Source organism: Gavialis gangeticus, unplaced genomic scaffold, assembly GCF_001723915.1.
Source record: "Gavialis gangeticus isolate Ggan-Ray unplaced genomic scaffold, GavGan_comp1, whole genome shotgun sequence".
Lineage (NCBI taxonomy): Eukaryota > Metazoa > Chordata > Crocodylia > Gavialidae > Gavialis > Gavialis gangeticus.
The window spans coordinates 65,283,650-65,296,188 of NW_017728994.1; the positions used below are offsets into that span (position 1 = coordinate 65,283,650).

A 12,539-nucleotide genomic window follows, 5' to 3' on the forward strand; every position below is an offset into this window, starting at 1 on the left:
AAAAAAAAAAAAAAAAAAAAAAAATTCACTGTGTGTGCTGCCTGGCAACAATTCAAATACAGGGAAAAATAATTGACTTTTTACTCAGCTGCCCTTTTTTATCAGGTGCTTTTACTAACAGTAGTTATTGGCAGTGTCAGAGTGAGGTATGGCCCTATGGAAAAGGCTGCAGAAAGTTCTTCAATCTCAGCATTTCTAATTCCTGGGAGTTCAACCATCCTATAGATTGTGTGAACATACTCAGACAAAGGGGCTGGTACGCCATAATTCAAGGTTGGGCAAAATATGGCCATGGGCTGGATGTGGCCCTCCAAGGGATTTTATCTAGTTTATAGGGTCACACAGTGGTGACAGCATGGGGGTGGAAGCCTGTGATCCCTGGCCCCACATGTCCTGCTTCTGGATGCCGCTCCCCTGGATCTCAGCCCTGGCCCCATCCTGGCCAAGTGTGGAGCAGAGTTGTGATCCACTGCCCGCGTGCCCCTTCGAGTGCCAGTTCTGCAGACAGGGGCTTGCAGAGAGTGGATTGTGGCTTTGCCCAGGACTCAGGCCCTGCTCAGTCACCACCCTGCACTCCTGGGGTCTCCATGGAGATTAGCTGGCAGGGTGCATGGCTAGGCAGATGGGATGAACTGCTTAGGGAGTTTTGGTGAGCTGTTGTGTTTGGGGGGGAGCGTGCTTAACCCAGCCTGCCACAGCTCACCAAAACTCTTTATGTAGATGGCTGGCCCAAATAATTGCCCACCCTGCCATAATTTTGCTTTGCTTTTGCTACCTAGCCAGAAAACATGGGTTTATTAACCACAACAATACAGACATGTCTTAGTTTTTCCCAGTTTCTGAGAGAGCTGATCAACTATTCCAGCTGAATCATCAACTTTACTGAAATTGTTCCTGTTCATGATACCTGCTCTCTTTTCTGCTAATCTCTTCAGCATGTTAAATAAGTATAATGGCAAGACTGACTGCTGCAGAGCCCTGTAAAAGACTGCGTTCAATAAAAGGAAGCAGTTAGCCGACACAACTTTCTGAGAGCATCAAGGAGAAGTAGACCTAGAACTACAGAAGACTATGCTGGTGGTTACCCATGCAAAAGTTGATAGTACCTCATGTTAATAGTATTAAAGGAAGCTGACTGATAATAATATTGGGGTGGATATTTGATTTTTTTCCTCCTGCTTCTGGAAGAGTCTTAACCAACATGCCAACGGTTGTCTCTAGAAACCAAGCTGTACCCTTTGCTTTCTCTGAATTTAATTTAGTGATATCCCTGAGTCTAGCTTCACTGTGCAGGTCTGATATTTCGTATTTAACCGTTTGTAAAACTGTATTGTTTTCCTGCCTCTACCTATCTTGTTCATTCAACAGTAGCTTCTTTACAGCAGCATCAGCCGCTGAATGCCCAAACTGTAGACTGTGGTTGTGTTTGAGGTACATGCTCCATCTATCACGTGAACCTGGAATACTTATAAATTTGTAATGCTGAGGAGTGTTACTGTTTTAAAGCTGTTCACTCAGTATGTTGTATCAATATTATTTCTAGGATATAGAGGAAGAAGCATTTTTAAAAGTATAGGCTATTTAGAAAGTGAAGGCCTGGAATGTAAATCAGCTGAACTAATTTATGCCTTAAAAGTTCTTTGGCTACCCTGCTAAGCATTAGTAAGACCACATTTGAAATATTGTGGAATTCACGATCTCAAAGAAACAGGGATGGAAAAGAAATTCCGCATAGGCCAGTCAAGATGCCCATCTACCCCAGCTTTAAGTCTATAGGGGAGTAAATGAAAAATAATTTCTGGAAATAAGGGGAGCTATTTCAGATGTTTATGTTAAGGGGAGCAGAGTAGCTTCTTTATCGTGTGTATGTGTATGTATTTATGTATAATATATATATCTCCATCCTAGCCACATGAATGAGAAACCTAAAGAAATATTGTCAGAAGTGGAATTCTTTATAAAGTTTGAGTTCTTAAGCGTGCATACTGTTTGTGTATTTTGCAGTTTTACCTCAGGCATTCATATATTTTAATAAAAGTGCTCACACCAAAATGAAGGTGTTTTCAGTAAAACCAAATTATTTTGGGTTTTTTTCTGCCTCTTTGGTTGCGGTGTGCCTATGGAGCTGCTTTGTAGAGACTGCATTTGCTATTTGAAATAAAGCAGACTTTGGCATACGGCGTGTAAACTCTGCTTGCCTCTGCATTTGGCATATAACTCCTGTAAAAGGGGATCCTTGTGGCTACAGAAGAAGCTTGCCTTTTGGATATGCTAGGAAATTGATGTTCCCAAGTATGTGTTTAGCTTCACCTAATGTTTGTTATTCCAAAATTTAAATAATAGTAGCGCACATTAGGATATCATCTAATCGTGTAGCATGTAAGCTATTGATTTTTTTTTTTTTAACATGGAAACAAAAGTACACCTTCTAGCCTTTTACGGTTACAGAGACAACCTTCCAAATGTGACCAGAGTATGAACAGGTGCGTCATCAGCTTCTTTTGCCTAAGGACATCTTTAAATGTCTTTGCTATGGTGTTTGTTTGTTTGTTTGTTTTTTGAGCTGGAAATGAGTAAAAAAGTGATTAGTCTTATCACAAGAACAAGGTTGATTTTTATGTTGCTGGTTCAACAGACAGAAAAGACAGGATCTCTACCAGGGGAAAGGATTTGGGAGTTAGAGAAGAGCACAGCAGAAACAACCTGTAGTTGCAGGGAAGAGGGTAAGAAAACATGTACCACCAACTTCTGAACGGGCAAAAGGAGGCTCTGCAATGAGAAAGGGGAAGAGGCTGTTCTTGCCTCTCAGCTCGCACAATGAAATAGAAAAGAAACTCTTTTTATTTATCTAGTGATGAAAGGGAGAAGGTCCAGAAACAGCATGTAATAGGAGTCCCAGCAGTTGCTGGAGGGGGGTGGTGTTTCTTACATGGGCATTCCTTATCTCTGGTTATAGACAGGCATTCATTTCCAGTTCTGCTAATTTCTATGAAATTCTCAGCACTGGAAAAACAGATCAGGACTTGGGGCATACAGGCATGCCATCTCCCCAACTGGAGAGCTACCCAGGCAAGCTCTCCAACCAGGGGGCAAGAGAAGGCTGCTTCTTGGGTCGGCCCACTCTAAGGGGAACTTAATTATTGACAGCTTGTTGGGAAGGGGGAAGGCTGTCGATGGGCAGTTGGCAGCTGCTGAAAAGTGGCAGATGCTGCAGCCTGCATGGCGAGTGGAAGGCAAGGAGCAGAGCTAGCATAGCTGCACTTGTGCCTGGGACACAGGGAACAGATGGAGCCACAAGGAAGCCCCAACGCTCTGCAGGATCCCTTGCCCTGCACAACATGGAGTCATCCTAGCCTATATCCAGGGAGGGAGGTAGAGGCAGTGCAGGTGAACCTATCCTGGTTCAGCAGCCTGTATGTAGCTTATGTCAGAATCGGACTAATAGATTGCTGTGATTGAAATTGACCTTGAGGATGTGGAAGAGTGGAGATATAATTTAGAAAAGAACATAAATTGTTGGGGGAGGAGAGAATAAATACAAATGAGGGCAGAGAGTATAATACAGCTAAAAATGTAATACTTGTGACTTCATTCCACTTTGTCCCTGGGTCATGACCTCTCTTGTTGTGAGAGCTCTCTCTTTATTCCACACTTTTCTGGTTCATGTACTATTTCTATGTTCTGTTATGGATTAAGGAAATGGTGTAAAGCTGTGACAACACCAAGAAAGACATTTTGACCTGAAACACCTTAATTCAATAGAAAGGTGGCAAATTTTACTAACCACCGCAATGAACAGTGCACAACTGTTTAATTCTCTTACATTACAGGTGCTCTTAAATTTAACTTGATATGAAAAGTAGCACAAATACATGTAAATATTGTGGGCCAGTTAGTAGGTCAGTCTGCTGCACTTGTTGCTCTTTCTAGATCTGGGTAACTGCAGTTTGGATTGTAACAGGCTTGTAGGCTTAACACTGCTGGTGAGGAACTTTTATAACTTGGAAAGTGTTCCACTTTGCCTCCCTGGCTACATTTAAGATTGTTACAAGTGACTTTCTTTCAATATACAGTAAAATCTCTGTTATCTGGGATTTTACTAACTGGCACACTAGTAATGTGAATTTTTGGCTGGCCAGATGCGGGGGGACCAGAGGGGGAAAGTTCGCACATGGCCACTGTCACCCAAACTTGCTGTGCTGTTGCTGCTCCGTGTGCAGCTGCCACCATCCCCCCCCCATCCCTGTTGTGCGTCCGGGCGGAAACCCTGTGCCTTCAGGGAACTGGCATTTTTACACTGCTGGCACCCCCCATTTCCCACTTGTGCTGGATATCAGGGCTTTTACTGTACTTAGATAGTATATTTTTTAAAAAATTAAAAAAATTATAGTGGCATAAGAGGCAGTCTTGGAAGTACCAGAGGAACTGTTAATGGATGAATATCTCTTCTGTCAAAATATATAAGAAGCCATCACCTTGACTCAACATCTGCAAAGGAAATCATGTTCTTTTAGGAGGATTTCCTGAATGCAAATCTGCAATAATTTCTTTTCATACAATGAAATATGTGAACCTGCAAAACAATTAATACCAACATTGTTGCCAAGGGTTAGTCGGTTTCAGTTGACTACCAGATGCATGCTAAGTAAATGAGAACAAGTAGCTTCAGTCCTGTTATACTGTCCATTATGTTGACTGCTTTATTGTAGATGAAAACATGTAGAATTCTTTTGTTTGTAATATAAAAATAAAATGTATTAGCTGCTCTGCTTCTGATGCTTGTACAATATACAAACTGGAGGGTGACCTATGTAATGTGCCTTGTTTTTAGAACCTTCCTGCTGGATCTCCGCCTGTTGGAGCCCTTAAACTTACCTACATTTCAAAGGTATGTCAGTGGAAATAGAAATGATACAAATAGTGTGGGGAAATATTTTAAATTTAAAATTCTTGATAGTTGATCTTTGTAGCAATGATGACTTATCAAATTGCTTTAACTTTTAACTTTCTATATCTAATATCATTTTTAGAAAAATCCTATAATATATTTTTTTCTCAGAAACACTGAACATTTTAGAGCCACCCAAAACAGTGTGAAAATTAGAAATCTATTTAGGTTTTCCTTTAATTTTTATGCTGCGTTGGCTTCAGAAAATGAGATTCCAACTCTGCATATGCTTGTTATGGAATTAATATTGTAGAGGTGCAGACTTTAATTTATAGCCTGCTTATCATTGGGGAAAACTGAAAGCATTTACAAAGGAAGACATGCTCATTGGATGTGGTAGTTTCAGGCATATGATCTTGAGAAGATTGAAGCAAGAAGCTTTTTAGGACCTATTTGAAAGCAAAGAACTCTAATAAGATTCCCTCCCTTCTGCTTTATTTATTAAGGTTAAAGTTTATTACTGGATATTAAAAGAGAAGATGGAGGGAAGAAATGGAAAATGAAATAACCGTATCATCATACATCATTCTTATATACCATAAATACTATACTTATTTTCTTTGGCTAAGTACAGACGGTCAAAAAGCCTGAGGCTGAATGAGTTCAAACTAGGCAGCTTCCTCTAAGCTGTGTAGGTTGAACTGATTCATCAACTGAACTGATATTCAGTTTTCAGGTGGGAAAGGCAAGGCACATCTCCCAGCCTGCTGGCCATTGCCAGCCCGGCCCAGTGTCCCCAAACCCCTGCTGTCCCCCACCAAGGGGTTAAGGAGCCCTCTGTCCAGGTGCTGGCCCACCTTGGGGGAGCCTCCCCCCTCAGGAGGGAGCCCTAGCTCAGGCAGCCCTGAGGAGCCAAGGGGAATTCTCCGTGCTTTTCCCTGCCCAGCTGCTGACTGCTTCAGCCACTGCCGCAGGAGCCAGGGAGGAGTCTTCCTGACCAGGTGCCTGCCCCTGCAGCCCAGCATGGGGGCACCGGGGAGCCTGCACCTTGGGGCTGGCCCCCCTACCCAGGCCAGGGCCACCAGTCCCAGGCAGCCCTAGAAGCTGAGGGGAATTCTTCCCAACCCCACCCATTTGCTTTAGCTGCTGCAGTCTCAGGGATAGCCCAGGGAGTGGAGGGAAATTCCTCTGCTTCCCTGTATCAGTTTTGCCTCAGACTCAAAGCAACTAAGGCAAAACCATCTGGGAGGAGTGGACTTACCCGTCACTCACTCAAGCTGCCTGAGACTCTTAGGGGCTGATGTAAGCAACTGTGGAGTTTGGGAGGGGAAAAATTCCCCTCATCTCCCTGGGGCTGCCCCAGGCTGGGGGACTGTGGGCTGGGGTGGGGGGAAGCCCTCCAAGGCAGGGGCTTTTCAGTGATCCCATGCTGGGCTGCATGGGCAGGCACCTGCCTGGGAGGACTCCTCCTTCCCTTCTGTGGCAGCCACTGAAGCAATCAGCAACTGGGAGGGGATCTGAAAAGCCCACACCCCAGGGGCCTTCCCTCCCTCCATGTGCTGTGTAGACCCTGGCTAGGACTCCTAGGGGGGGTCTCTTCCCTTGCCCTGCCCCCCCCCCCATCCGTATGGGCTGATGGACACAGACTAAGAAACAGAGGGGCAAGGCAGTCAGTCCCTGCTCCACTGGAGTAGGCAGTGTAGCCCAGGGCTGCAAAGCATTCTGGGATGCTGGAGGACTGTGAGTTAACTTGAACCAGGAAGGGATCTGGGACAGAATTTCTGTAAACTGGTGAGACCTAAATCAGTTAAATCGGATACTACATCCAACCAGGTTTATCTTAAATTGGTTTTGGTCATTTTGAAAGCAGTTTATGCACACTGAATTTCTCTTCTGTGACAGGTTTAAACCAGTTTCCGATCACTTAAACCAGCTTATGTGCGACTTCTGTCCCTAGCCTTTGTGAACTGCCATCTGCCTCCCATTCTCAAGTCATTTTATTTTGGTAAATTCTGTGTGGCATTGTTAGTGGATCACTTTCACCATTGTGATATTGACAGTTGTCTTTGATCAATTCTCCAACCCGTTTAACTTGCCCTAAATCATGCAGCCTTCTCTTTAGAAAGTTGAAGCCTTAAATCTGTAAACATCTACAAATCTGATTTCTGGTTAAGTAAATACTGTAGTGAAAAAGGTGGATGGTTTAATAAAATTCTTTAAAAACGTAACACAATCCAACAGTATTTTCTGACCAAAAAGGGAAATGTTTAAGACTCTTTCAGGCTCACTGTAAGTGACCCTTCCTCTGAAGGTGGCTGTGGTACCCCCTGATGGCCACACTGAGCCAGTCTTTCATTCCAGCTCTCACCAGGGTACTGCCCTGTCCTCACCTGCCACACCTCAGTGGTAAACTACTATGAATTAGGGAGGCAGTCCTCAATACCAGAGTGAGCCTTGAGGTGCTTCATTCAGAGCTACTTATCATCAAGCCACCATGCTCTGGCTTGATCTTTTAATCTGAACTGAGCAAGGCATCTCTCCTCAGAGGGCCTCTGTACATTTCTCCATAAATCAGGTAGTCCTCAGTAAGGGCTCAGTATTTGGTCCCCACAAATAACCATTTTCAGTTAGGACTTTCAGTCATCACCCTTGCACCTGGGTCTCTCTCTGACTGGCCTGTAGTCTCTTACTCTCAGCCATTTAAACAGATTCTTAGCACTTACCCCATGTGGCTACAGTGGTCTCCCTTCTGTTCAGTAGCCACTCCCATGTTGTGTAGCAAATACACTCAGAAAACCAAAATCTAAACAATTTTATCTTCGTGCTAATGTCTCTCTAACCCTGCAAAACTCCTTCCCTGAGCTTAGCATGGGCAAGTTTTACTCTTCAACCTAGGAACTCTTGTTTATATCCTGCCTGGCTTCATTCCTTCCAGTCACTTGGCTCCCCTTCCCTAATGGGGAACCCAGTTAGTGATCTTACAGCTTGACAGCCATCTCTCTATAGCCTGCACCCTTCACTTACCTAGGGGCCTGGTTATGGACTGATAACTTCATTATTTCAGTTGAACATACATTTAATTTGCTGAAGTTCTATGGATGAATGCTAGTATAAAACCCTAAAACCAAATGGTCAAAGGCCTGCTGAATCCAGATAGTCCATCAGGCTAGTGTGGTAAGGCATGCCTTTTACCTAGTCAGTGGCACATAAGAGTGATGTGGCAAGTATACGATATAGCTGCCTTTGACTGTCCAGCTTGAATGACCAGGTATGCATTTTGTAGCTGGGTTGACTTGGGGTGCCTATTGGCACAAGTCCAACATGAGGTTCATACTCTGGAGCCATAGCAAAACTTGTTAACTGCTTTGTTGTTGCATATCGAGGGCTGTGAAAAACAGAGATGAAAATAGTTTCCTCAGCTTTATTTGAATAGTGATTTACTGGTCCTCAGCTACTTACCAGGAACAACTGTCACTTACAAAGGTGACAGATCCTTAAACTTTAGGAATGGAAGCAAATGTTTTATGTTAATTTTTAATGACGAAATACACATTTTAAACTGAATGTGTATATAACAGTATCTGTCATATACCTTATATAATGTAATTTCACATATACTATTCATTATAAATTTTAATTTTCTCATTAGGTTAGCGATGCAACTAAGCTAAGGCCAAAGGCAGAATTCTGTTTTGGTAAGTTTTTGTGTATTGCACGCCTGTCAAATTGCTCTTTTTACAATTTGAAGCCAGGATATTTTCTGCAGTTCTATTATTAGATGACACCGGTAGTGTGAGGTTTTTTTTAAAGTTTATTTATAGTCTTCTTCCTTCCTTATACAAGGGGAAAATGTTGATTCCTCCTAATGGTTTTGAATAGCTTTTTAACATTACAATCTAGAGAGATAAAGTGACCAGGCAACAGCTGTTTCTGGTAGGCTTTTTTTGAATCAGTAAGTAATCAAATTAGTGATGCTTGTTTTCAAGATGCCTGTTACATGTCAGCTATGAACAGAAGTATTTTAACTATTGCATTCTTTATTTTAGACAAGAGTATGTGGGTATTTTATGGTGAGCATATGATTATTAATAATGCAGGTGAAATTAGTTTGGCTTTTTTTTTAAATTTATGTACTATGCTCAGGAAAAAGTGTTAATCTGACTTTGTTTACTGGAAGTTTTACTTCTTTAACATAAGAAAATAATGCTCTGATTTCTTTTTTTTTTTTTTTCCAAGAGAACATGTTTGTTTTCCTTTTTCTTTTCCCATTTGCCTGACATTTTATCATAATCTAGAATCATGATGAGCAATTGGGATTCTAAAAATCCTTGGCAAAGACTGGGATTAATGATTTTGCTGTCTGTAAACATCCTATTCGTAGCTCCACATTTAAACTCTGATGTAACCAGTCAATAAACACTTAATTGTTGGATATTGCTACACTTAAGATTTATTTTTCAGAATATACTAAATGCAAGTATGTTATTTTTTCTGTTTTATACTCCTAATGAGAAGAGCTGTAGATTTCTGTTCCAGCAAAAAGCAAAACAGGTAGCTATCTGTTGCTGTTTTTTTTTCTCAGCATGCTATATGCTGGGTACAGTTTGCAGCTGATGGAATTCACTTGGACCTGTCCTGTCTATGATGATAGAGGCAACTCCTGTTATCATATGATTTTAGATTATGATAAACTCTGGACAAAAGCAATGTAATATATTAAACATCCTCTTACTGAAAACCCCTGTTATGTTTGTTCTCATTGCCTCTCTATTGCTAGAACTGCTATGTCAGAATCCCATAAAATTACTACAAGAAATCAAAAATTGAAAACTGACAAATATTACTTTTCTTTTCTAAGGATTATAATAGCGTTGGTCTTTAATTTAAATGTCTGAATGAGCTGTGCACAGTGCAGCACCTGAAGAGGTGGGAGGGAAAAGATGGCTCCTGGAATCCTTGAGGCTGCTGGAGAGCCCTTTTGAATCATCTGTGCAAATTAGAGCAGCCTTACTCCTAAGTGCTGTTCAGGGCTACTGTAATTTCTGTCTGCATACTGTGGCCCCAGTGGGTAGCTGGAATTCTTACGTATGGTCCCTTCCTTTCCTTCCTTTTTCATGTCTTTGTGACCAAGGTATTTAGCAGAATTTGCAGATTTGTTAGAAACTGATGGTACATGCTGTGAGCTCTTCTACTATGGCCTTTATTTATGGTATAGGCAGATGAAATAGTTACCATGAGGTAAAAGGTGCATCACTCTTGTGTGCACTCTTATTTGGTAGTAGATAGGGGTGCGCCAATAAAGATTTCTTGGCTGACACCAATAGCTGATTATTAATCAGCCAGTTCGGCCAATGTCAATCTGATAACCAATTTACAGGAATGTGGCTGGACAGTGTGGAGAGCAGCTCCCTGCAGGTAAGTCTGTGGAGGGGAAGTGGCATGGGGAAGGGAGGTCAAGGCCCCCATGGTGAGGGAGGGAGTGGGGCTGGGGTCACTGCTGAGCCAGGGCAGTGAATGGGACCTAGGGCAGGGGCAGGGGGTGAGATGGAGCCATGGGTGGCTCTTCCAGGGGATCAGTGTCTTGGCGCTTAAAGATGGCAGTGAGGGTGCTTGGAGTAAAGTTCATTGAATGAGCTTTAGTTCAAGTGTTGTTGCCACCATTTTCAAGTGCTGGGATGCTTTTAACCAGAGCGTAGCGAGAATGGGTGCAGCCTGCCCACTGTGGACTCGGGGCTCTCTGCCCTGCTGCTTTTGCCATGGGGGCTCTGTGTCAGCCACATGTTTCCTGCCTGCCCAGCAGCAGGAGGCACAACTCACCACCCCCACTGCTACAGTGTGGGCAGGGGGTATGTGGCTGATAAAGGCAGCAGAGTGGAGAGTCCCAAGCCCACAGCAGGTAGCCAGCATCTGCCCCATGCACAAATCTGGGGGCCACATATCCCCCCCATGTTTTCCCCAGGGGCTGTATGCAATGGCGGGGAGCTGTCTCCCTCCCCCCAAATGCCCTCTGGATGAGCCACCAGTGGCTCTGTCCTGCTCCCTGCCCCAGCCCCTGATCCTATCCACTGCCCTGGCTGAGCAGCACTCCCAGCCCCTGCCCCACCCCATCCCTCACCATCGGGGCTTTGATCTGCCCCCCCAACCCCCTTCTCCTCTACTAAATTATCTGTAGGACTCTGCTCTCCACGCTGCCTGGCTGCATTCCTATCCACATGTATGCGTGTGGTTGTGCGCATGCACACGGTGTCCAGGGGCCCTGGCCAGAAGACCCATTATATTTATCAGTGACATTATTGGCTTCACTGGCCAAAAAAAGCTGATAATCTTAATTTTCCTCTTATAGGTACCGATCCAATATGGAACCCATATATTGGTGCACCTTTAGTGATAGATGAGAGAGAAACTGCTGTGGAGCAGTTTTCATTTAGTGTTGGGGCAAGAGCATGCGCTTGTTACTCCAGCATGGCCTGATCCACAGTAAATCCCTGGTGGGTAACTGACTTTGTCTGACCATACACTCAGGAAGGTTTTTAAAAAAAAATGTTTTACCAGTGCTAAACAACTTGGTCAAGGTTGATAGCATAATTAATGGTAGCAGGGTTTGGTTAGAAGAGAAAGGGATACAGCCAAATTACAGGAAACATCAAAGCTTGCTATCAAGTAAAATTTAGACTAAGGAATTGTAGAAGAGACTGCCTAAGAAGATGAAGAAATAATAAAATATTTTGCCAATCCACACTTCTTGCAGCAATTCTTATTAAGTAACTTTCAAAAAAAAATCTAGTTAAACTATATTAATTGGGAGAAGTTATAGCTGAAATAAGATTAACCTGCATTCCTTATGGGATGTGTTTTGTAATGAAGATGAATAGGGTGGTGAAGTCCTCTGTTGAAGGTGAGAATGTAACTGTCCTGATTTCAGTTGTTAATTCAGTAAAATATAACTGCTTTTTAATATCTTAACAGTAATGAATGCAGGGATGAGAAAATATTTTCTACAAGCCAATGATCAACAAGACCTGGTAGAATGGGTAAATATTCTGAACAAAGCTACCAAAATCACAGTAAGTAGTTCTGTGTTTTCTACATTTTGAGGGGAAAAAAATTTAGACATAGTCTCAAATTGAAAGCTACTCAGCCTCAATATTTACATTTGCTTTTGTGCCCCGTTTTTGTTTTTACAGTCATGTTTTCTATTTTTTTAAAGTTGTTTCTTGCCTAATTGATAGGACCCACACAAACAGAAAAAGCTGACCAAGCCAGGTTAATCTTCCAGGTGCAGAAGTTGTGTCTTATAACCATATATGTATTACTGTTTTATTCTGATAATTTGAAAGAATTTGGTGTCTTGCATGACTTGTTCATATAAACATTTTTTACATGTAACTTTAACAGTTCTGAATTTGTTCATTACTTGATTACTATTTTGAGGGACTAAATAGTGATATTTTGTAAAGGTGTTTATCTTCAGATATATTTTTAAGACATTCTGTGCCATTTCATAAAAACATGCAATGAAAAGTTACTTCAACAAATAAGTTGTTCTCTAGTAAGGTAAATTACATTTTTATATTGTATCAGAACAAGCTGTGACTGCACAACAGAAAACCCCCACGTGTTATGTCTGATTGCTTCATGAATTTAATTTTTT

At 42.3% G+C, this 12,539-nt stretch overlaps 1 protein-coding gene across 5 annotated transcripts in view; it reads left to right on the forward strand.

Moving 5' to 3' along the window:
• PLEKHA1 (pleckstrin homology domain containing A1) overlaps nt 1-12,539 on the forward strand; it is a 90,386-nt gene that overhangs the window by 37,925 nt on the left and 39,922 nt on the right. For all 5 annotated transcript variants that reach the window (XM_019502944.1, XM_019502947.1, XM_019502945.1 and 2 more), the window contains 3 exons: nt 4,832-4,888; nt 8,538-8,583; nt 11,855-11,952. In XM_019502944.1, the coding sequence (XP_019358489.1) occupies nt 4,832-4,888; nt 8,538-8,583; nt 11,855-11,952 (201 nt within the window). The remainder of the gene's footprint in view (nt 1-4,831; nt 4,889-8,537; nt 8,584-11,854; nt 11,953-12,539) is intronic.